The sequence below is a fragment of the Corythoichthys intestinalis genome, chromosome 9 (assembly GCF_030265065.1).
Source record: "Corythoichthys intestinalis isolate RoL2023-P3 chromosome 9, ASM3026506v1, whole genome shotgun sequence".
Taxonomy (NCBI): domain Eukaryota; kingdom Metazoa; phylum Chordata; class Actinopteri; order Syngnathiformes; family Syngnathidae; genus Corythoichthys; species Corythoichthys intestinalis.
Window position 1 is genome coordinate 36426797 of NC_080403.1, and position 25477 is coordinate 36452273.

The window sequence follows — 25477 nt, forward strand, 5'->3', positions numbered from 1 at the left end:
ATAGCCCAATTCAACACAAGGCAATTCAAAGTGCTTTACATCACATGAAGATCATAAAAAATCACATTTAAATCAATACAACGTAAAAACCAAGACAAAAGATCGCATTTAATCACAAATAGAATAAATATAAATAAATAAAAATAAAACAAAAATATAACAAAAACTACTACTATTAATAATAATTGAAATCAGCAATGGAGATAAGCACAAGAGGAATAGAAAGCAGGTAGATTGAAATATATAGCCAGTTATGGATATGCAGTGCTAAACAAAAGCGTTTTTAGCCCTGATTTAAAAGAGCTAACAGTTTGAGCATACTTCAGACGTTCAGGTAACTTGTTCCAGAGGTGAGGAGCATAATAACTAAATGCTGCCTCACCCTGCTTGGTTCTTGTTCTTGGAATATGCAGAAGACCGGTTCCAGACGACCTTAGGGGTCTAGATGTCTTATAGGAATCTAACAAGTCAAGCATGTATTTTGGTCCAAGGCCATTAAGTGTTTTGTAGACGAGCAGTAGTATTTTATAGTCTATCCTTTGACTCACTGGAAGCCAATGTAGCGATTTCAAAACCGGTGTAATGTGGTCCAGCTTCCTTGTATTTGTGAGGACTCTGGCTGCAGCATTCTGTACTAGCTGCAGCTTCCTGACTGATTTTTTATCAAGACCCGTAAATATACCGTTGCAATAGTCCAATCTGCTGAAAATGAATGCATGCATAAGTTTTTCCATGTCTTGTTGAGTCAGAAGCCCCTTAATTCTGGTTATATTTTTTAGGTGGTAATAAGCGGATTTAGTGACGGACTTTAGATGGCTATCAAATTTTAGGTCTGAGTCAATAATTACGCCAAGGTTTCTGACTTGATTTGTTGCTGTAAGTGACATTGTGCTAGGTTGCCTGCTTATCTTTGACCTTTCCTTTTTTGGCCCAAAAATGATCACCTCTGTCTTCTCCACATTCAACTGGAGAAAATTCTGGCACATCCATTCATTGATTTGATGAATGCATTGACTCAGGGAGACTAAGGGACTATAATCATGTGGGGACACAGAAATGTACAGTTGTGTGTCATCTGCATAGGCGTGATAGGAGATGTCATACTGTTCTATTATCTGAGCTAACGGAAGCATATAGATGTTAGATAAGAGTGGTCCAAGAATTGACCCTTGAGGGACTCCACACGTGAATTTGGTTCGTTCTGACTGATAGTTTCCGATTGACACAAAGAAATCCCTATCATGTAAATAGGATGTGAACCCCTGAAGAATAGTGTCAGTAAGCCCTACCCACTGTTTCAATCTGCTGAGTAGTATGTTGTGATCAACCGTGTCGAATGCGGCGCTGAGATCCAATAGTAACAGAACAGATGATTTGCCTGCATCGAACACAACCCTTTCGATTAGCTCAAACAAAAACTTAGTTTATGTTGGTCGTAACAGGGAACAGTTGGATTCAGCCATGTGAAATGAGTTTTGCCATATACACTGTTGCCACTTGTTCAATATCAGTAAAATCAATAAAACTAAATGCAAACACTTTCAAAACAAACCATTACAATGCCACTTTAATTAAACAAATTCGCGGAGCAGCAAAATTTGATTCGAAGATTTTTTTCTAATCAAATTACTCGAGTTAATTGTTGCAGCACTACTAACAATACTTATGTCTGTCCAATTTTTTTTTTTTTTTACTCCTGAAATTTACCTTTCTGTGAGACTTTATTTATTGTTGTTGTGCACATCAAGGGCCATCTCAGCAGGAGTCTCTATGCATGGCTCTCACGGCTCCCAACCTGTCTTTCAGCTTCACTCTATTTAACAGCTTGGTCAAAGGAGCTTTTGTGGGGGGGCATTGAATTAATTAAGTCTATAGAGATGACAGTGTCTAACCTCCTGGCTTTAAGCCAAGGTTCCACTTTTTTTTTTTTTTTTAATTTAATTTATCTCATTTGAAACACTGACCACAATTCCACTTCCTGTTTAGCTTTCTTTGAGCACTAGTGTGCAGTATTGAATAACTATAAATCTGTGTCAGCCGAACTACAAATTTTATAACAAAGTATAATTTGGAAGTGCCAATATTACCAATTGAAAATTTCCTTCATGCCTGTGTGCACTTCCCCCATTAGCAGAACTCACTCCACAGTTGCCTGGAGCAAAAATAAAAAAAGAAATCTCTAATTTTGACAAAGGGGTGAGGGAACTGCCGTATGTGAAAGATTCAGCTAGCGTCTGCATGCTTCATCCTAATGAAGAGTTCGTGTCCACACATCTGTGATTAATCACTTGTGTCACAGAACATGGCTGCAGTGGGAGGCTGTCCCAAAGTCCCTACACGTCTATTTTTACCACTTTATAACCAACACACTTGTAACAGAGAAATTGCAAGATCTGACTGCTGAATAATCAGAGATTGGTGCATTCCTTATAGCATCAGTATCACATTTGCTACCCATTTACATAACAGGAGAATCCAGCTATGTGAGAATTTGGGAAAGTGCTATTAAAAATGGCAGTAGACACGAGTGGAGGGATTAATAGTTTGGTTAGCTGTGTTTTCTGAACTGGCATAGCCGTAAATGTGTTTACAATTGACATCACACTGGCCAGCTGTTAAGTTGTTAAAGGCAAGTGCCAGGTGTCACTATTTACATGCCAAACGGTACTAGCGCAGCAACACATATGGCAAAAGTAACACCTCTATAGGAGTGCTACATTGATACTTCCCATTCTGACCAAGTGTTAAGGAATCAGTCCTGCTGTCAGGAATGAATACAATTCCACTTCATTTGTAAGTTATAATTCATTAATTAAACATTTTCTTCCCTATGTGGGTCGTTAGAGTATTATAATGTCAAATTGGTGCCTTTGGGCTCAATAAATATTGGAAAACACTGCGGAAAGACACCTTTATGCTTTTCTAGTAGTGACTTTATTTGGTCAACACTGATACTCCTGTACTTCAATAGCCATAATACAGGGTGTTCCAAAATGGTTGACCCCATTCTATATTCCCATATTTCGGAAACTACTTGATAGATCTTAATGAAACTAAATACACTTTATGTTGAAGGTCATAAGTTTTATTGGTGAAATTTACAAAGAAAAGCACAAATATTTGTTGGTTCTATGACCAGTGTTGTTAATAACGGCGTTAGAATATAACGGCGTTACTAACGGCTACTGTGCTAGGTGGCTGTAGCCGATATCTACCATAGCGTATCGTAGTTTGTAGGCTATCACATATATACAGAACTAGATGCAAATGACAGACACTGCGGCATTAGCAACACGTATAAAGAAGTAGATGCGTTAGTAAACAGCCGCCATCTTAAAGCAGTAGACTTCTCAGGAAGGCTTTGTTGTAGAGAACATTCCTAGCGAACCTAAGTACCTTTTTATCTAAAATGGTCCTAAATCGGCAAAACTTAAATCTATTTTTAAATGATGAAACGGTGTTAAAACTTACACATGTCAAAAGTAGACAGAAGGGAACTAATGCAATAATGGGAGCAAATTTGACAACTTTAACGGTTCAATCACAACATTAAAGGACTTCCACACATAGCAATGGTTACTATCTAGTTATCGCAATATCCGTAATACCCCTATGTCTAGTTAAGTTTAGGGTAAAGAACTGGGATAGCCGCTAGGGCCAATTGTCCCAAAAACTCTTTAAACTTCACATTGTGTGACCTGTTTTTTTTTTTTTTTTGAGGGAAAAAAAAAAAAAAGAAAATTATCACCAGTTACTTTGCCAAGTAACTAATTGCTCTTACATTCAGGTAACTGAGTTACTTACGCTATTACTTTTTGGGAGAAGTAATTTGTAACTCTAATTACTTTTTTAAAGAAAGATTAACAACACTGTCTATGACAGATTTTCATAAATGTTCAATATGAGCTCCGCCTGTGTTTCTGCACACGTCGAGTCTGTATTCGAGCTTGTGCCAAACTCGCTGAAGTTTCTTGAAATTTTTGGTGCCAAGTCCTATTTTGTTTTGCAGTTGGTGCCTTCTTTGCAAAATTTGTGAAGAAGGCATGCTGCACTGTCTTCGGTGACTCTGTCCGAGCATACTCTAACACGCAAAATGCCTTTTCTTTTGAAGTGATCGGCATTTTTTAACCTGAAAAGATAGAAATGCCAAACGTTACACACAAAAATTTGTAACGTTTCTACACAAACTGTGGAAAATTTGAGGTCATTCCAACGAAAATTGTCGAAATTATTGGCCTACGAAATGGGGTCAAACATTTTGGAACACCCTGTATATTAGTTGTTCAAACTGGCCAGGTGCAGCAGAGGTGCTACTGTATATCCTGGGCCTAAAACATTGTAGAAATGGCTCTGAAAACAATGAATTGTCTCCCTTTACACTGAGTTTGTGACAAAATGTCTAAATGGTGATATGTTGTGGGTTTTTTTTGTATCTCTAAAGGCTATTGATATGCTCCCGCCAAGAGTCAATAATATCGTTGGGGGCTAACAGGTCATTTTTTCTCCATTGTAGAGCATTTACAGGTAGCTTTCTGTTAAGTTTGAGTCACTGCCTATTCATTTCAGGAGATACTTGAGTCACTCCCTCTTCTGTAAGACTTTAACCCAAAATAAAACCGGATGTTTACTATAAATGCCCCAAAATCATCAGCTCACGGACTGGACATCTACTAATGATAAACTTGTTCCAATTCATAGCAGAAGGATGAAAATAAGTTGTTTTTCTCTTTATTAGTTGTTTTGTAAGATATCCTAGAATGTTTTCCTGACCAATATATCGATAATGGTCGTATCGTGAGATCATCGTTATTATGAGCTTTGTATCGCATCGTGAGGTACCAAGAGGTTTCCACCCCAACTTTACGCTAGCTTCTTGGCTAAGAGAGAGTAGAACTCGTTTAACTACTGGTGCATATCTATGGCCTTTAAAAGATGGGTTCTCTCTCAATTGGAGTGTGTTTTTAGATGACATTTAAGCTTTCCTTCTTCTGCAGTTAATTTTTTTGTTTGGTTGCTTACTGTTCACCCTCTCTTTGCATGGCCAGGTACAACCCGACCCCCTCGTGAAGGAGAAGTCCCTGGTGTGGACTACAACTTCCTATCAGTTCAAGCCTTTCTGGAGTTGGAGAAGAGTGGAACCCTTTTAGAAATAGGAACATATGAAGGTATTTTATTTATTTTATTTTTTTAAATGAATCATTTGAAGTCATTGTTACGTTTTTTTGGGGTTTTGTTTTGTTTACAGCTGTTTCGGGGGGGAGCATTTCTATCAAAACAATTCATTTCAGTTCCATCTTGAGGTTTGCAGTGGTTACCAAGATTTGAGTTGTGAGGTTACAATTGCTTCCTCATCTGCGTAACATCACAATAGCTTGACAGCAAAAAGAAACATAATAATTAGTAGCACTTTTAAAAAAAAAATTAAATGGAACATTATTGTTACAGGCATGTCCCGATCGATCGGGATGCCGATCGACGATCACGTCATTTTCAAAGTATCGGAATCGGCAAAAAAATATCGGACATGCCTTTTTTAAATATATATATATATATATATATATATTTTTTTTTTTGTTTATTTAAATCGTTTTCTAACTGTATTTAACGTTACAGACAAAATGTCTTACACTCATCCAGGGTAGTTTTGGCTTAAAGTAGGGCTATCAAATTTATTGCGTTAACGGCGGTAATGAATTTTTTTTAATTAATCACGTTAAATAATTAACACATGCGCTGCACGACCCACTCACACATTGTCGCGTACAATCTATAAAGACGCAGTTTTACCTATAGATAGCGCTAAAAGGCAGCGTATAATGAGTAGAGATAATTTTGACAGCCTTTGGAGCCATTTTTTATGTGGCTAAAGCCTTACAATACCTCTCCCAGCAATTAAAAATACCGTGGGAGGCAATGTGGGGAAGGAAGGTTGTAGTTGATCATTTTCTTAACACCCTGCACAGTGTTATTTCCCAACGCAGAGTAGATATATCAATTGGTGCCCCTACGCACAGTCATGGTTGCACTTCCCATCATGCATTTGGGCAGTAGTTAAATGGCTGCAGTATCATTTATTGAAAGCTCAACAAATACACTAGATGGTAATATTTAGTCACAATATACAAAGTCACATTTATCCTTTAAGGATTACAAGTCTTTCTATCCGTGGATCCCTCTCACAGAAAGAATGTTAATAATGTAAATGCCATCTTGAGGATTTATTATTATAATAAACAAATACAGTACGTATGTACTGTTTGTTGAATGTATATATTCGGCCGAGTTTTATTCATTTTTTTTCTTATTGCATTGCCAAAATGTATAAGATCGGGAAAAATTATCGGGAATGATTGGAATTGAATCGGGAGGAAAAAAAAAAGCTATTGGATCGGGAAATATCGGGATCGGCAGATACTCAAACTAAAACGATTGGGATCGGATCGGGAGCAAAAAAACATGATCGGAACAACCCTACAGCAAATGTTGGTGTTCACTGAAAATGAAGAAATATATTTAGATATAAAGGAACAATTTTTTTTCTGCATCATTCATTACTGTGTAAAGTAGGGCTGAACGATATTGAAAAAAAACTAACATTGCAACTTTTTGAGGGTTTGCGACATTTTGCAATATATATATAGCGATATTAAAACCAGAAAAATTTTATCCAGATAACTTGAATAGCTCTGTTTGGGAAGACTTTGGTTGACACACCATGACTACATTGTTTTCATATAATACCGCTTAAGCCAGGCTAAGGGGCGTCATCTGTAAATTATGAAGATTGCGGAATATAAAAAGGTTCCAGGATGCCATGGCTCTGCGTACTGCTGCTTTTATGAAGTAAAACAAAATTTCACGTGTTCAAAAAAATATAACAAAAAACAATTGCACGGCTTGCTATTGGACTATTGCGCATGCACACATTGCAATGGTGGTGTTTAAACGATAGTGTAAAGTAACCAAAATGATTAAACACCACGAAGACACTCTTTGAATGATACATACCCGGTTGTTAACGGCATATAGGAAATTGTACAAAGTAATGTAAACACACGCCAGCAAAAATATAACTACAACTCAGCACTACTTTTATTGTAACTCTAAACACAAGCTATACCATCAGATATTTCTAGAGCTGTCATGCCTTGTGCAGTTATAAATAAACAGGAAAAATAAAACGAGCATTGAATTGAATTAGGGTATTTTTTAAAAAATTTATTTTGTAACTATAGTGAGGCGCAGAATTATTTGCACCCCTTGTGATTTTGCAACTTCACACACTTAGAAAATGGGTAGAGGTTTGAAATTTCCATCAAAGATGCATTTCCAATTATAGAGAAATAGTCTAGATTATACTCTGTATGTTTCCTGCCTGTTCATGCTACTCTGTGCCATTGACAGTGCTGCTATATTTTACTACATTACTGCATAGAAGAACAGCACTAACATTAATAACGCAAGTCCTGTCTGCCTTACTGTTCTTTAAAACTGTTGTTTTATGTGATTTGAAAAACTAACTATGTAACACACAAACATTTAATACATTAGGCTGGTTGTGGAACTGGGGATGTACATTTTTAGTTGTTTGAGGGGAAAAATAAAGACAGAAATGGACACTTCCCAATGTTCTCCTTAGCAGTGGTAAAGTACTATTACCAATAGATGATGGTGTTGCTCTGCTATTTCTTTATTTACTGGGGCATTTCAGAAAATGATAGCTTCAAATGTCATTGCTGCTCATGTTTTACCTTGTTTTTTCCCAAATCAACCATTTTTATGATTAATAAAAGAAATAGAAATACTAAATACATATAATAATAAATAATCATTTTGGTTGCTTGTTTTTTTTCCCTTTATGAGGCAGGTGATTTTCTGCCTTGTCAACTATTAGTACGCCTTTCTTTGAAACAAGACAACTCGTGGTCTCTTCCAGTTGAGAAGACAAAACAACAAAACTCGTGTTTTACCATTTTCATCTACAATGACAAATGACGAAACAATACGATTTGCGATACAAAGCTCACGATAATGATGATCTGACAATACAACGATTATCGATACATTGGTCAGGAAATCATTCTAGGATATTCTACAAACAACTAATAAACAGAAAAACAAGCTTCTGCTGTGAATTGGAATGAGTTTATCATTAGTAGACGTCCAATCCATTTGAAGTGGGAGTGGCGGCTGCTATCCCTCCCACTTTAAACGAATTGAACGTCTATGGCCGGTAGTGGCAGCCAATGCCAGGCAATGAGGTAATTTTGGGGTATTTAAGGTCATTTACCTGTTCATTTTCAGTTACTTCCTGTTGATTTTGATTTATGGGTTTCTTCCTGTTTATTTTGAGTTACAGAACAGGAAATGACCTGGGAATCACCCAAATGAATAGGCACAGACTCAAACTCAACAGAAAATGACCTGTAAATGCCCTAAAATGAACAGCAAGTGACTTGTAAATGCCCTGATAATCGGACAGTATGACTGTGAATGCTCTGGTTTCGAATGAACGAACGTTTCCAGTCTAAATGGATTGGGCGTCGAGCACCGTCAATGCAACCTTAGAGTTAACTGAGACACTATTATGGTGAAAAATTTTGGTAGCAACTTGTTGGTTCATTTTTATTTTATTTTTTTTTAGACATTGATTTTCAAAACGATATCTCGATTCTTGGCAGAAGCATATCGATAACCTTTTGGGATACAAAGTAGGGGTGTGACAAAATATCGAAATGGTACTTTGTATCCCAAAAGGTTTTCGATATGCTCCTGCAAAATTCGAGATATCATTTTAAAAAGGTGTCAATGTCTAAAAAAATAAAATTAAATTAAAAAAAAAGGGACCCACAAGTTCAGGGGTGGGCAAACTATTCCACAAAGGGCCGCAGTGGGTGCGGGTTTTTGTTCATACCCATCATGAGGACAGCCTTTCACCAATCCGGTTTCTTACAAGTGCAATCAGTAGATTGCAGTCAGGTGCTTCTATTTTCCACTGATACCTCATTGGTTAAACTGTCTGTGCTGAATAAGTTGGAACAAAGACCAGGACCCACTGCGGCCCTTGAGGACCGGTTTGCCCACCCTTGCACAAGTTGCTACCAAAATCCTCCACCATTATAATGTCTCAGTTAACTCTAAGGCTGCCTTGATGGTACTCAACGCCCAATCCTTTTAGACTGGGAACGTTCGTTCATTCGAAACCAGAGCATTCACAGTCATTCTGTCAGCTTTTCAGGGCATTTATATGTCACTTGCTGTTCATTTTAGGGCATTTCCAGGTCATTTCCTGTTGAGTTTGAGTCACTGCCTATTCATTTGGGTGATTCCCAGGTCACTTCCTGTACTGTAACACAAAATGAACAGGAAGTGACCCATAAAATACCCCAAAATCAACAGGAAATAACTGAAAATCAACAGGTAAATGACCTTAAATGGCCCAACATTATCTCATTGCCTGGCATTGGCTGCTACTGACGGCAATAGATAGCAAAAGCTTGTTTTTCTGTTTATTAGTTGTTTTTAGAATATCCTAGAATGATTTCCTGACCAATGTATCGATAATCGTTGTATCGCCATATCGTCAGATCGTTGTGAGCTTTGTATCGCAAACTGTATAATATCGTGAGGTACCAAGAGGTTCCCAGTCATAATACAAAGTATCATGATATATCACCATTTCGATATTTTGTCACACCCCTAGTACTTAATGTATGGGTCTTATTATAAAACAGTGCAGTTAAAAATACATGTGAAACAAAAAGTCTCAGATTTATTTAGCATGAAGAATCATTAAACAATATGTGATCGGTAACTACAAATGCTGTTAGTAAAAGCCAGCTAAAAATGGCTGCACGTGAGATCTGTTGACTCAGCTGGAGTATTAAAGGGGTTGTGTGTCTTAAAAAATGTTGAAACAGCTGATCTAACAGAAATATTCTCTTAAATGATGGCCACTTTTTTCGCCTTATGCTGTAAAACAGATCAGCCACATTCCATCAGAAACTCAAGTCTTTATTTGCATACAAAGGCTTTGGCAAATCCCCCTACACTCACACATGCGCATGCACACCCCTACACACACGCGCGCGCACAAACAAAAATGTTGACCCCTCCCCTCTTGTCCTTGTACTAAAATACCCTTTTCTCTCTTTTTAAAATCTCGCTCCCTGCCTCCTCCTTCTTCGTTGCCTAGGAAACTATTATGGGACGCCCAAGCCGCCGGTGCATCCCCCTGGTGGGAAAGTGATTACCAATAGCAGCGGTGGTGATGCCACACGGCCAGACGGGCTCAGCGGTAGCCTGCCAGGCTCGCAAGAATCCACACCCCGACGCAGCAAGTCCTACAATGACATGCACAATGCTGGAATAGTGCCTGGAGAACTACCGCTGGAGGACGACGAGGACCTCCCTGACATGAACAGTAGCTATACAGGTAAGCATAGCAGGGCTGTCTTTCTACCATTCAGGCGATGACTCTAAGCATAGGTAGTCCCCGGGTTAGGACGTACCCGACTTGCGTGTTCTCAACTTTACAACGCCAGAGTCTAGTCAACTATTTTGTCTCTACAGTGGTACCTCTACATACGAAGTTAATTCGTTCCAGGACCTTGTTTGTAAGTCGAAATGGTTGTATGTTGAGCAGGATTTTCCCATAGGAATACATTATAATTCCATTAATTTGTTCCACAGCCCAAAAACCTACACTAAATCCTTAAAAAATACTGCTGGTACTATTACAAATGGCAATTACACATAGCAAAACAAATAAATTATCAATAAAAATCAGAATAATAATAATAATAATAATAATGATTCCTGTAATAATGTAACGAATCAGGTTCTAATGTGGCGGACATTTTTTGCTGTACCTGAACGCACCGCGGGGCTGATGTGCCATAGACAGAGCGGTGAGCTTGAGAGTTTCCCTTTCAACGTTTTCTTGAGAACACCGTCAATTGCGGCAGACATTAGGGGTTTTGTGTTGAATAGAATGTGAAATAAATAATAAAAAACGTGGCGAAGCTGGCGATTTCTTTGGCGTCTTACCACAATAGTAATTGTCAGCTTAACTTATAAAGACTGGCGAACGGTGGTCGGAGGGGGACTGTGGAGATGTATTCTTGAGCCAGTTCACGGATGCGCACCCCACGGTCTTATTTTTCTATAATTTGCAACTCGATTTAAAAGGTAAGCATCACCTTTTTCTTTGTTTCACCACCTGTACCAACTCTTTTGAAACCTTTTGTGTTGATTTCTCGCACAAGAAAATCCGCCGTGCGTTCGTCTGCGGTGCTGTCATGTCGTATTTCAAGCATGTCGTCGGATGTAGAAACAAATGGTGAGTCAAATTTTACGTCGGATGTCGAAAAGATCGTGTGTCGAAGTGATCATATGTCGAGGTACCACTGTAGTTGTTTTTTTGTTTTTTAGTAATGTTGACTTTTGTTTTGTGATGCATGCTTTTATTTTGGCACAGGAAGCTTAAATTAGGCGGGTGCCTTAGGGCACCCTATGATACGATTCAATTACGATTCAGGGTGCTACGATTCGATTATTGAACGATCTTCATGGAATTAATAATGATCACGATTTTCCATGCCTCTTTCCCCCTACCTTTCAGGATTTATTTATTTTTTTATACTCTCTGGATACTTCATACTTTTAAGCAAGGTATATTTCACAGTATTCATTAAAGCAGCCAAACAAATTTATGTCCTTTACATTTAATTTCTAGTCACCTAATGATCCAGCAGGAACAATGGAAAAAAAACAATGCACAAATGGACACGTTAAGAATTCACTAATTAGCATAGCGCTTGACGCTTACTAGTAACATCTCAAAAACAACAAAATTAGAGGCTAAACAGTAGAAAAGGGTTCGTGTACTCACCACTTATAGACGCACACAGGACTTAGCAACACACTCAGGACATTTTCCAATGAAGACGACTTGAAACTACTGATGGATAACTGAAAAGCAAGAAGGAGCGAACTATTTCTCTTCCGCTCTCGCTCTAAAAAATAATTTGCGCACAGAAGAGGACCCAAAGTGCGACCTCCCGGTGCTTGCCTGTCTCATACGACACAAATTTATTTTCGTGTCTTTTGTACATGAGTAAATTGCTCGCTCAGTAACTTCCGCTGCAGCTATGTTATGAGTAAAAATCGTTTTTTGTTTTATTTTATTTAAGCATCGTAATCGAATCGTCTCGTGTCCAATCTCGATGAATCTAATAATGGATGTATTGGCAGACCGCTAGCTTAGAGCAGGTAGTACTTCCACACGCAAGTAAGACCGCACGTACACACGAAGAATAACGCACGTGCACATATGATGAAGAGCGCATTTGCTCCCACGAAGAAGTCATGCAGCTGAGTGAGAAGGAGAGAGAGGGGATAGATGACAGCTGCAAGCCTTCGTGCACATTTCTTGCTTGTAAAGCATCCACAGACACAACACTTGTATATAACACCTTTTGTACTGTTTATTATGCGTTTTCAATTGTGATCAAATACTTGGGGCGAGTTTATGTGATTATTTTTGATGATGTGCGGATGCTAACTGATACATGCTAATCGTAATAACCACAAATTTGAATTGCTTTTACTGAAGATGAAACTGAATTAATGTCATTTTTATTTTAGTTTCATTCTGCAAGTGTTGATGTCATGAGCAGCTGAATGAAGTCAGCAAATCACAAAAACGTCTGAAATCTTCATTTCGGAGCTTAGCTCGCTGTCTAGTTAGCAGTTAGCTCTAATGTCTTGGCGAGGACAGTACAATGATGTATGATACATGTTTTTGGAGGGTTATTTTTAGATTTGGGGGGTTTTGGGGGTACTTAAAGGGTTAATTCCAATTTATGCTGAAATTCGAGTTATGTCGCCAGCATAGGAACAGAACTCATTCGTAACCGGGGACTACCTGTATTTGGGCTATCATCTCACAGTTGAATACCATTGTTTTTCAGTAATGTCTGCATAAAATTTGGTTCTTACTACGAAACAAACTTTATACTTAGGATTCCATACACACGTTCTAATCCAGGCAACTTTCATATTGACTACATGTAATTTTCCACATTTCTGAATTCGTGCTGGCATCCTTGAAAAGACAAAAACTTTAAGTTAGTGAGTGCGCAACCTAGGATAAACTCTTAAGCAGCATCTTGACAAAATGTCATGGTGTATTTAATGTAGACTCTAACACTTAAATGGGATTTATCTTCATTGCTCCTCCGTAGAAAAGGAATCTGCAGGAGGTTTTGAGTGATGATTGGTAAAGTGGGAGGCGATCATGAAAAGTGGCAGGAAATGAAAGCAAAAGAGGGAGTGGTTCAGAAGGCGTAAAGGGGGCACATGTGAAAAGAATGTGACTACACTGGAGCAATGAAGGAGGATCAGCTTAGAAAAAAAAAAAAAAATCAAGTAATTTTGGCTTAGCACTTGAAGACTGAACAGCTTCTTTGATTGGTGAGTAAAGGATTTCTCTGAGTTTGACTAAGTCTACTGCCATCTGGCTGCAAGCAGAGGGTTAACGAATGACCAGTCTTTCAATTGTCACTACTTTTTTATTCATCCCAAATCGTTCAAGCGATTAGAATAGGTTTGCACCTTTTGTGCACAATGTGTGAGTTCTTTCTTGTTCCAATAGCTTGTTTTAATTTTAGCATTGTGATTAAAAAAAAAAAAAAAAAAAAGAAAAACTATTTTATTTTATGTGTTAGTAGGTCAAATGGTTTCTGGCAGAATGCTGACCCAGCCTTAAGCTTCTTTTTTTTTTTTTTTTTTTTTAACAATGTGTTCTCTGGAGGTGGCACCAAAAGTTGTTTATTTTCCGTCTGTGCCTGCGTGAGCTGTGAAGGTGCCAGTCAAGTGTGAGAACGAGATAACAGGAAGCAAGGTGATAGCACTCCATGGGCCTGCTACAATGTGTGAACTGCCCACTCAGCCATCTTAATTTAAGTGAATGGAGATGTGGCCGTATCAAGCTGTTAAGAGCACCAAGTTGAGTCAGCAAGTCCTTTCGATTCGCAGCATTACAAATTCTCAAACTAAGTGCAGGTTGACTTAACACAGAGGGCATTTGTCGATGGGAATACAATGGATCTTTTGTCTGGACTTTACCAGGAGAATCAAGTGAATTAGACGAGATTCATCGCTCGGTGAGACCTTTTACCCCTCGCCAGAGTGACCCATCCTACCTTGGGACAAACCCCTTACCACCGGCCACCACGGAGAGCACTCAGCAGACTCACCCTAACCTGAGCCATCCTCCTCCGGAGGACCCTCAGGGACCTCTGCCTGACAACTGGGAGATGGCCTACACAGAGAACGGAGAGGTCTATTTTATAGAGTAAGGACACCTTAACCTGCACATGCAAAACAGGTCGACATTTATCAAAAGGTGCATGCAACACAGTAGAGTTCAAACAATTACTCGAATAATTCGAGTAACTCAATTATAAAAATTTAACAAGGCATTTTCTCCGTCTCAAGGAATCGTTTAACTTTGCCAGCTCTAAGCATGACACGGACGTCACGTGAGTAGAGGAAAAAGCAAAAAGACGTGACTGCAGCCGACAGCCGCTAACTGTCAATTTCAGCTCTATATAGTCATTGCTGGATACAACTGGTGCCTAATGTGCTCCAGTACAGGAGGTATCATACAATTATTTTGAACACTGCAAAAATTCTAAATCATATCAGGACTTACAATTTAGACTAAAAACTTAACTAAAGCTTAAAACTAGCTTGACACAAATGGAAAATCAATTGAAACACGTGGGGAAAAAGCACGAGTGAAAGCAGCGAATTTGTAGTTTTATTTTTCTAGTCACATCTGACATGCAATTGTTGGCTGTTTTCAACAATGTACATCTAAAATAAAGACATTGATTGTCTAAGAATGGTACGATATTAGGTGAATTGTCTTATCTCATGTACTGTATATACATTATTGCTCTTTACCCCCCCCCCCAAAAAATCCGCTTACTCGATTTATAGATGGAATTTTCAGTAAAATACTCGATTACTAAAATATTCGATAGCTGCAGCCCTGCAGCACAGTATATACTGTATGCCAACTATTTATTTCACTATACCACGCGATTAAATGTTTTAATACATGGCCATAACAGAAATTAATATGAGTGCTTATAAACATATGATTGTAAAATTGAACTATTCCCCCCATTTTTTTCTGTGGTTAATTTTGTGATCTTTTCAGCCACAATACAAAGACCACCTCTTGGATAGACCCTCGTTGCCTGGACAAACCTCAAAAACCACTGGAAGAATGTGAAGACGATGGTAGGAACCTTTGATTTTGTGCATGTTGTTGTTTGTATCATGATTGATGTTTTGGTTATGGGAGTCTGCTCAGTCCTCAAGTTAGTGTAAGGAACCTGAATATGGAGCAGGGCTTCATTCCAGTGTCATACCAGCAGTTGCCAATGACACATTTTCAATTTTAATGCGTTTTTGCCGAAGAAAAAATATGAACATTCTCTAGGTGGCATTTCCCTTCATTTGAGCGAAGATGTCTCCCAGGTTTTGGAATGAAAACAAATGATCTGATTCTGAAAACAAGCAGCTCACCTATACATATTTTTATAATATATTTGCTGTTTTACACAACCCAGAACTCGTATGCTTTTCACGAGTAATTAATGTATTTTTTCCTCTGCTAAAATTTGTATGTAATGCGATTTTTCTTTACTGGCAATTATTGTATCACAACTCAGACGTGTTGTGCATGGACTCTAATCTTTACACAGAGGTATTGTACTGGCGTTTATTAAAGCACGTCCTCTAGTGGCAAAATGTTGTTATTACAGTTGACTAATGCACTTAATATCTCTGCCCTTTTCTCATCTGTGCTTCTGTGGTGTCCACCTGCTGAGTAGAAGGGGTTCATACAGAGGAGCTGGACAATGATCTCGGTTAGTATAACTTTCCCGTCCCTTTCCACCCCACTCTCCTGCGTCAAACAACAATTTCGAATTCATCACAATACCAATAACAATTTTGGATTATGCACATTTAATCATTAGTCACACACTATTTGTGAAGCAAAGTATTAATTTGCCAGTGAAGTCCCTATCTATTAATAATATTGTCACTTGTGCAAGTACAAGTACTACATTAGGTGTGATGTACAATGATATGTAGAAAATATTTGGTTTAAATTAGTGCTGTCAAATTTATCGCGTTAACGGGCGTTAAGTTTTTTAATTAATCACATTAAAATATTTAACGCATTTAACGCATGCACGGAATGACCCGCTCATGCATTGCCTCAAACAGATTACAATGATGCCGTTTTTGCACTTCGAGAGCTAAAAGGCAGTAAGATACGAGTGGACACAGGCGTTCATTGGGTCGCGCCTTTTATTGGCATAAGCTTTGGCGTATCTTTCACATCAATCATAACAATTATGGCGAGTGACGTGGGGAAGAATGACAGCAGATAATATTTTTCTTAACACGCTTTGTTGAACACAAAGGAGAGCATATACCATTTGCAGCCACCACTAACAGTCATGGTTGCCCAACTTCTCATCATACATCTGGGCAGAACAGTTAAGTCGCTACAGTATCATTTAGTAAAAGCACAACAAAAATAATATTCCTATCTCTCAAAAAAAAAAAAATTCACAAAAAGAAAAGTGCTCAATGCAAAGAGAACTGGCATTCCCACTCAAAATAGCTATGCAAAATACACATAAAACTTACTCATTCTTTACCTTGGCTAGATCTGTATTTAATTTAAAACTCGCCATTGACACCCTGTGGTGTATTTCAATCACTACCTTACGTAGATAAAGACACGGTGGAAGAACGGCAGGGAGCCGATGTGATGTCCCGCTCGGCGACGTCAACAATGGCGAGCTATTTAACTTTTGATTGGAAAATTTTACAAATTTTATTAAAATGATAACATTAAGAGGATTTAGGGTTAGCCCTGCCCTGCCCTGCCCTGGGCTTGGTGGGCCACTGGGGGCCCCGTGGCGTGCTGTGTTGGCTGGGGGGCTGCGGCGGGCGGTGGCTCGTGGCCCGGGTGGGCGGACGGGGTTGGCGGTGTGTCCCCTCTTGCCATCGTCAAGGGCCGATGGATGGGTGCGCGGGTGGCCCGGGGGACCACCCTGGATTCCGGGGGCGGGGGGGTGGTGGTCCTTTGCTGGGCTACGGGAGGAGGGATCGGCTGCGCTGCACGCCACCCCCCACCCCCCACCGGAATCCAGTGTGGTCCCCCAGGCCCGGCGGGGCTCGTGTCCGAATTGATGTTATTGGGCGCGCTCGGGCGGGGGGTCCCGGTGCCGGGATTGGCGATGGGGCAGCGTAGGGTCGGTCGCCAACGCCTTACACTCACAAGGGATTCAGACGATTACTGGGTTCTAGATCGCAGAGATGATTTGTGTACACTCTACCCCTTTCTATCACTTAGCTTATAGACGCCGCCACCTTCTTCCCCCTCTTTCCCTGGTCAACAGGCCTCCCACATGGTGTCAACCGGAAATACATTTAGCTGACGATGGCACCAACATATTGGTAGTTCGTGTAGTTAGGCGTTCAATGTATTTCTTGTTGTTGTTTGTGTTTTATTCTCTTTCTTCTCATGTGTTTTTCTTCTGTTCCCCCATAACCCCTTCCTGTTCGCTCTTTTGTCATAATAAATTAGGTATGTTAAATGATCACAAAGGGAGTATGTCAGACTCTCAATATGAAACATTAAAACTTTTCAGACTATCCGGGGACTTAGACTTCCATTCTCTGTGTCAAACAGCTGAACAGGACAGGTTTAAAAAATATAAGAATTAAAAAAAAAGGGTTTTAATATAAAATTACTGTACTATAACTTGTTCTCAAATTTATCTTTTAAGAACTACAAGTCTTTCTATTTGTGGATCCCTTTTACAGAAAGAATGTTCATAATGTTAATGCCATCTTATGGATTTATTGTTATAATAAACAAATACAGTACTTATGTACAATATGTTGAATGTATATAGCCGTCTTGTGGTCTTTCCATTCCAACAATAATTTACAGAAAAATATGGCATATTTTAGAGATGGTTTGAATTGCGTTTAATTATGATGAATTTTTAAGGTGTGATTAACTTGATTAAACATTTTAATCGTTTGACAGCCCTAGTTTAAATTTATTCTTTAGATTGCGACTTTAATTTTGAAAAGTTAATTTTGCTTAATTGAATATTAAGTCACATCTTAATTTCCCATGATTATGTGTCACACGGATGCACATCAATATTCGCTGTTTTCATTTTTAGCTATCATTTGGCATCTCTAAAATCTCTCAAAGTGAAAATTTGAAAAACATCTCTACCTGCACTGGCTTAACCAGATAGTGAAAGATGATGACGCTGACAATTTTTATTCATCTCGCAATGTGTTTTGCCAAATACAGACTTGACCTTATACTGCCCACTCTGTGGAGTTAAAAGTTTTCACAAGCTGTGTTTGCGATTACAAATGTGGCCTTTAAGATCGTGTGCCAGATCCTAGTCATTTTCGCATACACCAACGCACTCACATTTACCCACCATCATTTTGTATAAAAAAGACTAGAATGTAGGCCTGTCTGGGAAAGAAAATTATAATTAGCATTTATTAATTGGTGCCAGTTTTCCTCTTGACACCTACCAACCTATACTGACTAGCCTAACCCACTTCTAGTCGCAGGTGTCTGGACACTCTTCATAAAACTACCCTGTTAGCTGAACTGGGTAATACAATACAAACAATAGGTTTATATACTTGTCAAGTTGTTATGCTTTGGCTCAATTTGGAACCACAACAATAATATATATAATAAGTAAACTATTGAATAACTCAAGCAATTAAAAAAAAAAAAACTATGGTTCACAAATGTTGGTTTATTTGTGACGTAAATGTAATTTTAAAAAGGAAAACGGCCCCCTTGGGGGATAAGACACCCTTTTTGAAAAACCAACTCTTTTAAATTTGCCATTTCTTTTATAACTATGGATTGATAGTGACATTATAGTAACGAAAATGCAGTCATTAATGATCAAAGAAATACATGAAACAGAAAAACATACCAATACAGTTAAATTAATAGCTTTGACTTCCTACACAGCTTGGCCACTGGGTGGCAGTACTTGGCAGAGAAGCGCAGGCATTGTTACACTAGTGGAAGAAGAAGATTGCTTTGCCAATAACTGTTTTTTTTTCTTTTGGCAACGTACAAGAATTTTTCTTTTAGTCCCCAAAAAAACCCGTCATTTGTGTATCAATATTCATTCTTTTAAGAGGCAGCATAATGCTACATTACGGTAACCCTTGAATATTAGCATTACGCTACCGGGTGTTCGAAAAATAAACATATTTTGCACTATAATCCACAATATGTTCAATTTTCTTCATGTTTGTCTAGTGTTACAGTTTGTAATAAAGTACTTGAAAACCATCATAATTGGGCTCATTTTGAGAGACTGTTTGAAATCTAGTCAGTTTTCATCAACACCACGTTAAATTCGTATAAAAAAGTAATTGCTGGTCACCAAAATTGACCTAAAAAGATTTTAATCAACAATCTCGATCTTAAAATTGCCCAGCACTAGTGCAGAGTATGTGTTGTGGTAGTTAGTAATATATAGTGGTACCTCGACATACGATCGCTGCGACACATGATCTTTTCGACATCCGACGTAAAATTTGACTCGCCATTTGTTTCTACATCCGACAACATGATAGAAATACGATGACTTATGAATGGGCCGCAGTTTCTTTGTTTTGCCGATTTTCTTGTGAGAGAAATCAACACCGGTTCCAAGAAGGTTGGAGCAGGTGGTGAAAAAAGGTAAAAGGTGACGCTTATCATTGAAATGAAGATGGAAATGATAGAAAAATATGAGCGTGATGTGCGCATCTGTGAACGTGCTCGACAATACGGCTGTAGAATGTCTAGGATCTCAACGGTCCTCCTCCGACCTCCGTTCGCCAGTCTTTATAAGTTAAAATGACAATTATTATTGTGGTAACATTGTCAAAGAAATCACCAGCTTCGTCAGGTTCTCAATCATTTATTTCAGACCTTGTTCAACACAACACGTCTACTGTTCGCCGCAGTTGACGCCAACAACAAAACATTAAAAGAAAAAGTGAAATCTCTACCGCACTTTTCTCTCTGTCACGTCAGCCACGCGGTGCGTTCAGGTACAGCACGCAAAACACGTCTGCCACATCAGAACCCAATTTGTTAGATTATTCCAGGAATTATTATTATTATATTCCGATTTTTTTGTGCAATTGCCGTTTGTAATAGTACAAGCAGTATTTATTAAGAATTTAGTGTAGGATTTTTGGCTGTGGAACGAATTAATAGAATTATAATGTATCTTATGGGAATATCCTGCTCATCATACGACCATTTCGACTTATAAACAAGGACCTGGAACTAACTTCGTATGTAGAGGTATAACTGTATATGTATACTCTATGTACTGTGTATATATATATATATATATATATATATATGTATAGGCCTGTCGCGATAACAAATTTTAGTGTGCGATAATTTAATAAATTATTGCGATATGCGATATTATTGCACCCCCCCAATTAAAAAAAAAAAAAAAACAATAACACTGTGAGAATACAGTATATATTGATAGATCATGTACACCCATTTAAACGCAATGAATAGATCATATACACCCATTTAAACGCAATGTTTACTCTTAAATTCAAAAATACTTTTTAGGAAATCACAACTAAAAACAATAGACCATGCCTCTTTTAAGTAAAAGACCACAATATTAATACTTGCACAGAAACACAGATGAAATAAAATGTGTTTTTAAGAAAAATAAAATTCCACTTAATAATTTAAGCATCTAGGCAAATGAAAACGTTTCCCCTCATAGCTTCTGTTATGGCGTTCCATGTGTAATACAGTGGTACCGCTACATAAGAAGTTAATTCTTTCCAGCAGCTTGTTTGTAAGTCGAAATGGTTGTATGTCGAGCAGGATTTTCCCATAAGAATACTCCGCGACCCTCGTGAGGACAAAGCGGCATGGTAAATGAATGAATAATTCGTTCCACAGCCCAAAAACCCACACTACATCCTTAATAAATACTGCTGTTACTATTGCAAATAGCAGTTACAAAGACCAAAACAAATAAAACATTACAAAAAAAACAGAATAACAATAATATAATAATAGCAACAATACAGTACAGGACCTGTAATAATGTAACGAATCGGCTTCTAATGTGGCGGACTTTTTTTGCTGTACCTGAACGCACCGCGGGGCTGACGGTGAGCAGGAGAGTGCTATTTTACTTTCTGTTTCGATCCTGGCGTCAACAGCAGTGGACACTCGGCGAGTTGATGGAATAAATGATTTTAAACCTGACGAAGCTGGCGATTTCTTAGGCGATGTTACCAAATAAGAACTGTCAACTTAACTTTACTGGTGAACGGAGCGGGACCGCCGGCCGAGATCAGCATTCTACGACCCAGTTATATTTTGCCATCATTCACATGTTTATTTCAATGGTAAGCGTCACCTTTTCTTTTTTTTCCTCCACCTGCACTAAACTTAAACTGCACTAAACTAAAAACAGAACTAAAATGCATTTTGCGTAGTTGGTAACAAGGAAGCCGAACTTTTAACAGCACGTCAGCGCAGGTGCACGCGAGGCGATAAATCGCAGCGGAAAAATTATCGCCTTCATTTTTATTTACCGTGCGATAAATGGAATTATTGCATATTGCGACAGGCGAGGCCGTCAAAGCTGACGGAGTGGAATCACGAAGAGCTTTTTTCGTTGATAATTCTTGTGAATATATGGTAAATCCCTGAATTCTTTATAGATATGGGCGCAAAACAGTCTCGATTCTTGGTTAAAAGCAAAAAACACGTGCAGTTAGCATTTATTATACGTAAATATGTTGAAATAAAATGCTAGTTTGTTCGTAAATGTAGCTAGCGGCTGCCTTATGTAAACAGAGCTTTTCCGGTGAAAATTCTTGTGAATAAATGCTTAAATCCCCCAATTCTTTATAGATGTGGACGTAAAACAGTCTCAATTCTTGGTTAAAAGCAAAAAAAAAAAAAAAAGTGCAATTAGCATTTATTTTATGTAAATATGTCGAAGTACGATGCTAGTCTGTTAAGTAATGAGGCGGCCGCCATATGTAAACAGAGCTTTTCCGGTGAAAATTCTTGTGAATAAACGCTTAAATCCCTGAATTCTTTATAGATATGGAAATAAATGAATCTCCATTCTTGGTTAACTCATTTGCTCCCAAAAACGTATAAATACGTTCTATATTTAATTGCTTCAGTGTCCCAAAAACGTATTTATACATCTTTTGCGGTTTTTTTTTTTTTGACAAGAGGCATCTATAGGTTCCCATCTATCTAAAATATAATGTACAGAGCTCAAAACCCATTTTAAAGCAATAAAACTGGCCACTAGAGGTCAGTAGCGCATTTGGTAAGAACTCATCTCGGGCCAAGAAGGGAAGTGAAGAAAAATAGTCAGGAAACAGAAGTTGGAGGGATCTTGTGAAGACGCGTGACAATTTAAGAAAAATATGGAGCACGATCGGGGATAAAAAAGGCAAACGACAGTGGAGAAGTATTTAGAAAAGAAAACGAAACAATCGTCAAAGAAGGATTTAAAAAAAAATCTTATCTTGATGAGACAGACGGTGACGTCCATAACGGCATCAGCTTCCACACGCGTTCTGCAGAGCTCACGTCGCGTTACTCCTTAGCCCGAGGTTGAAACCAACGATGAAGATGATGAAAAAAGTGAGACCGATCTTGATCCGGACTCATCAGATTAGCCAAGGGAGCAGTCGAGAGCCTTCCGCATTGTTATGTTCACAAATAGTTCAACAGTTCAATAGTTAAGTTATGTGGAAATAAATTGTTTGTGATCAACTTTGTGATCAAAAGCTCTATTTGTCTTGTTGTTTATCTTATTTTGTAAAAGGAAAACATTATTCAGATATTTGGGATGTAACTAAAGCAAAAAATAGTTGTGTATAAGTCAAATTTTGAAATGTGTGCTTTCACAAAAAGCTGTTTTTTCATCAGAAATGTGAAAATTGTTCAAACTAAGCTAAAGAATGGAAAAAGATATGAACTAACTTTTTTTTTCTGCTGAAAGAACAGAGTCTAATCTTTTGGTGGGTTCCATGTTTATATATCAATAGAACAGAGTCTTCTGTGGGCCTTGCAAAATCAGTCAAAATCCAGTAAAGCGGCCGGGAGCGAAGGGCCTTGCGCCAGTGAAAATGGCTGGGAGTGAATGAGTTAAAAGCAAAAAAAAAAACAAAAAAAACCTGGCAGTTAGCATTTACTTTACGTAAATATGTCGAAGAATGATGCTAGTTCAGAGCGGTTAATTTCTCCCATTGACTTTTTTCACGTTTCAAAATGCATGCATGGTACAAAAAAATATAATGATTACCTTGAATCCTCAAAAAAAAATCACTCCTGAGACAATCCTTCCTGTATGTATGCGGTACAGCTTTCGTACTTTTTCAATCCTAAATCAGGCATTGGATCACTGCATGTGTTGCCTCTGCGACCGACTGCGAATAACTGAAGCGGACTGTAGGGCGGCCCCCAACTTAAAGGCATTGCGCAGTGAAGGTGGAATCTGACCCGTCTATCATTATGAAGTCTGTATATTTTTTTTTAAACATTCGTTAACGGCAAAAAAAGTCTTATTTATTAACAACAAATCCAGTGATCGGTGCCAGCCCCTCCCAGTCCAAATCAATTGGACATCGAGTGCCATCAATGGCAGCCAACGAGTAAACATCTGTTAAACAACAGGCATATTAAAAATCTTCAGATCAAATGAGCCCCCTTCCTGTAAGACAGCTGAGCTGAGAATACTCAATAAATATCGATCAGTACAACCCTATACAGGTGGGCAAAGAAACGCAATTAAGAGCAGATTTCTGACGAAGAGAAGGCTCTGGCACTTTATAAATGTCAGCAGCTCATGCATGCACAAAGTCTCTCTCTGAGGCTCCTGTTTTCTCAAGAGAAATCAATCAGAGCACTGTATCAAGCGACGAGATGCAACCAAAACATGTAATTCATCACTGCTGACTCCGCCTCGACTTCAGAATATGTTATGGAGAATAGATGGTGTGTGGTGCAATGAAGGACAAAGGCATGGGGAGAGTAAACCGTGAATATGCAACACGCACACACACTAGTGTGGCGGAAGCACAGTGTGAAATCACATCGGTGATTGCAATTTTGCACTGGGTGATACGTAACTGCATTCTGTTCAATGTTCCACTCGACTACATTTGGATTATGATTGGCCATGCTCGTCCATTTTCAATGCTGTGACTTTGGTGTCCTGACCTTTTAGTATGTTTTGTATAGGGTGCAGTTTGTAGGGGTAAAATGAGTAGTTTTGTTTGTTTGTATTTTCAAAAGGGCTTTTTTTAACCATAAAAAAAAGTGAAAATATAAATATGAGGGATAATGTAGTGTAAAAAACTGTGGTATGCACAAATATTCATGGAAAGTGGTTCAAATTGACATTTTTCTTTCATAAAATCAAATATTTTTTCTCAACTAACAGAGAAATCAAAGTTACTTTTATGCAAAAACTATCCATTGATTTTGTCTTAATTCTGGATTTGATCATTTGGATTAGATTCGCTAAGTAACTTGAGGGTAAATGATACCCAGAACTGTCAGGTAAGACACTTTTGGGGGAGAAAAAAAGTGTCTTTGAGCATTGTTAAAAGCGCTCTACAAATAATATGTATTATTTTTATATTATGAAATTTGTGGGTCCAGATTGTAATATATGATGTGCGTGCATGACAATATGGCGGTTATCCAGTAATGACTTTTGGCCAACAGCTTTCCACTCTGAAAAACATTGCTGAAAAAAATCATGATTAGATATTTACACATGATGTAGATGTGTGGAAGTTTTTTCTTAAAACGAGGTCCTTTTTAGTGGATATTTTTTGTTCTGAACCCTATCTCCGCCCAAACATTACCCCCACCACCTTTCATATACCCACCCTCCTGCGCCATTTGTCCATATGCCTAAGGGTGCTATGTTCAGTTGTTATCTGATGTGTGGAAATGTCAGCAGTGCGCAGGAACATGGGAACAACCAGACAGCATGGACTGCCGATGGGTCATACTGGCCCTGGAGACTGAATGACTGACAGATAGATACAATGCAAAGGCAAAAGGTTGCCTACTGGCTTTGCCTGTAATAGTGCGATACATGTCATCGAATGACTTGACACTGTTTTAGTTTTGCCTTTCCCACCAGACTCATTCAAGTTTCCCGTGGGTTCTTAAAAGGTCTTAAAATGTCTTAGTTTAAGACATTCGTTATCCGGATTTTAAATTTATCTTAAATTTAATGGAAAATTGCAGCAAATAATGCGTTCAATGCCAGTGAAATCACTGTAG

At 38.3% G+C, this 25477-nt stretch overlaps 1 protein-coding gene across 8 annotated transcripts in view; it reads left to right on the forward strand.

Annotated features, from left to right (window-relative positions):
* Positions 1-25477, forward strand: part of magi1b (membrane associated guanylate kinase, WW and PDZ domain containing 1b) — a 220767-nt gene that overhangs the window by 126323 nt on the left and 68967 nt on the right. For all 8 annotated transcript variants that reach the window (XM_057847217.1, XM_057847216.1, XM_057847218.1 and 5 more), the window contains 5 exons: positions 5046-5165; positions 10196-10435; positions 14134-14359; positions 15233-15315; positions 15912-15947. In XM_057847217.1, coding sequence (XP_057703200.1) covers positions 5046-5165; positions 10196-10435; positions 14134-14359; positions 15233-15315; positions 15912-15947 — 705 coding nt within the window. The remainder of the gene's footprint in view (positions 1-5045; positions 5166-10195; positions 10436-14133; positions 14360-15232; positions 15316-15911; positions 15948-25477) is intronic.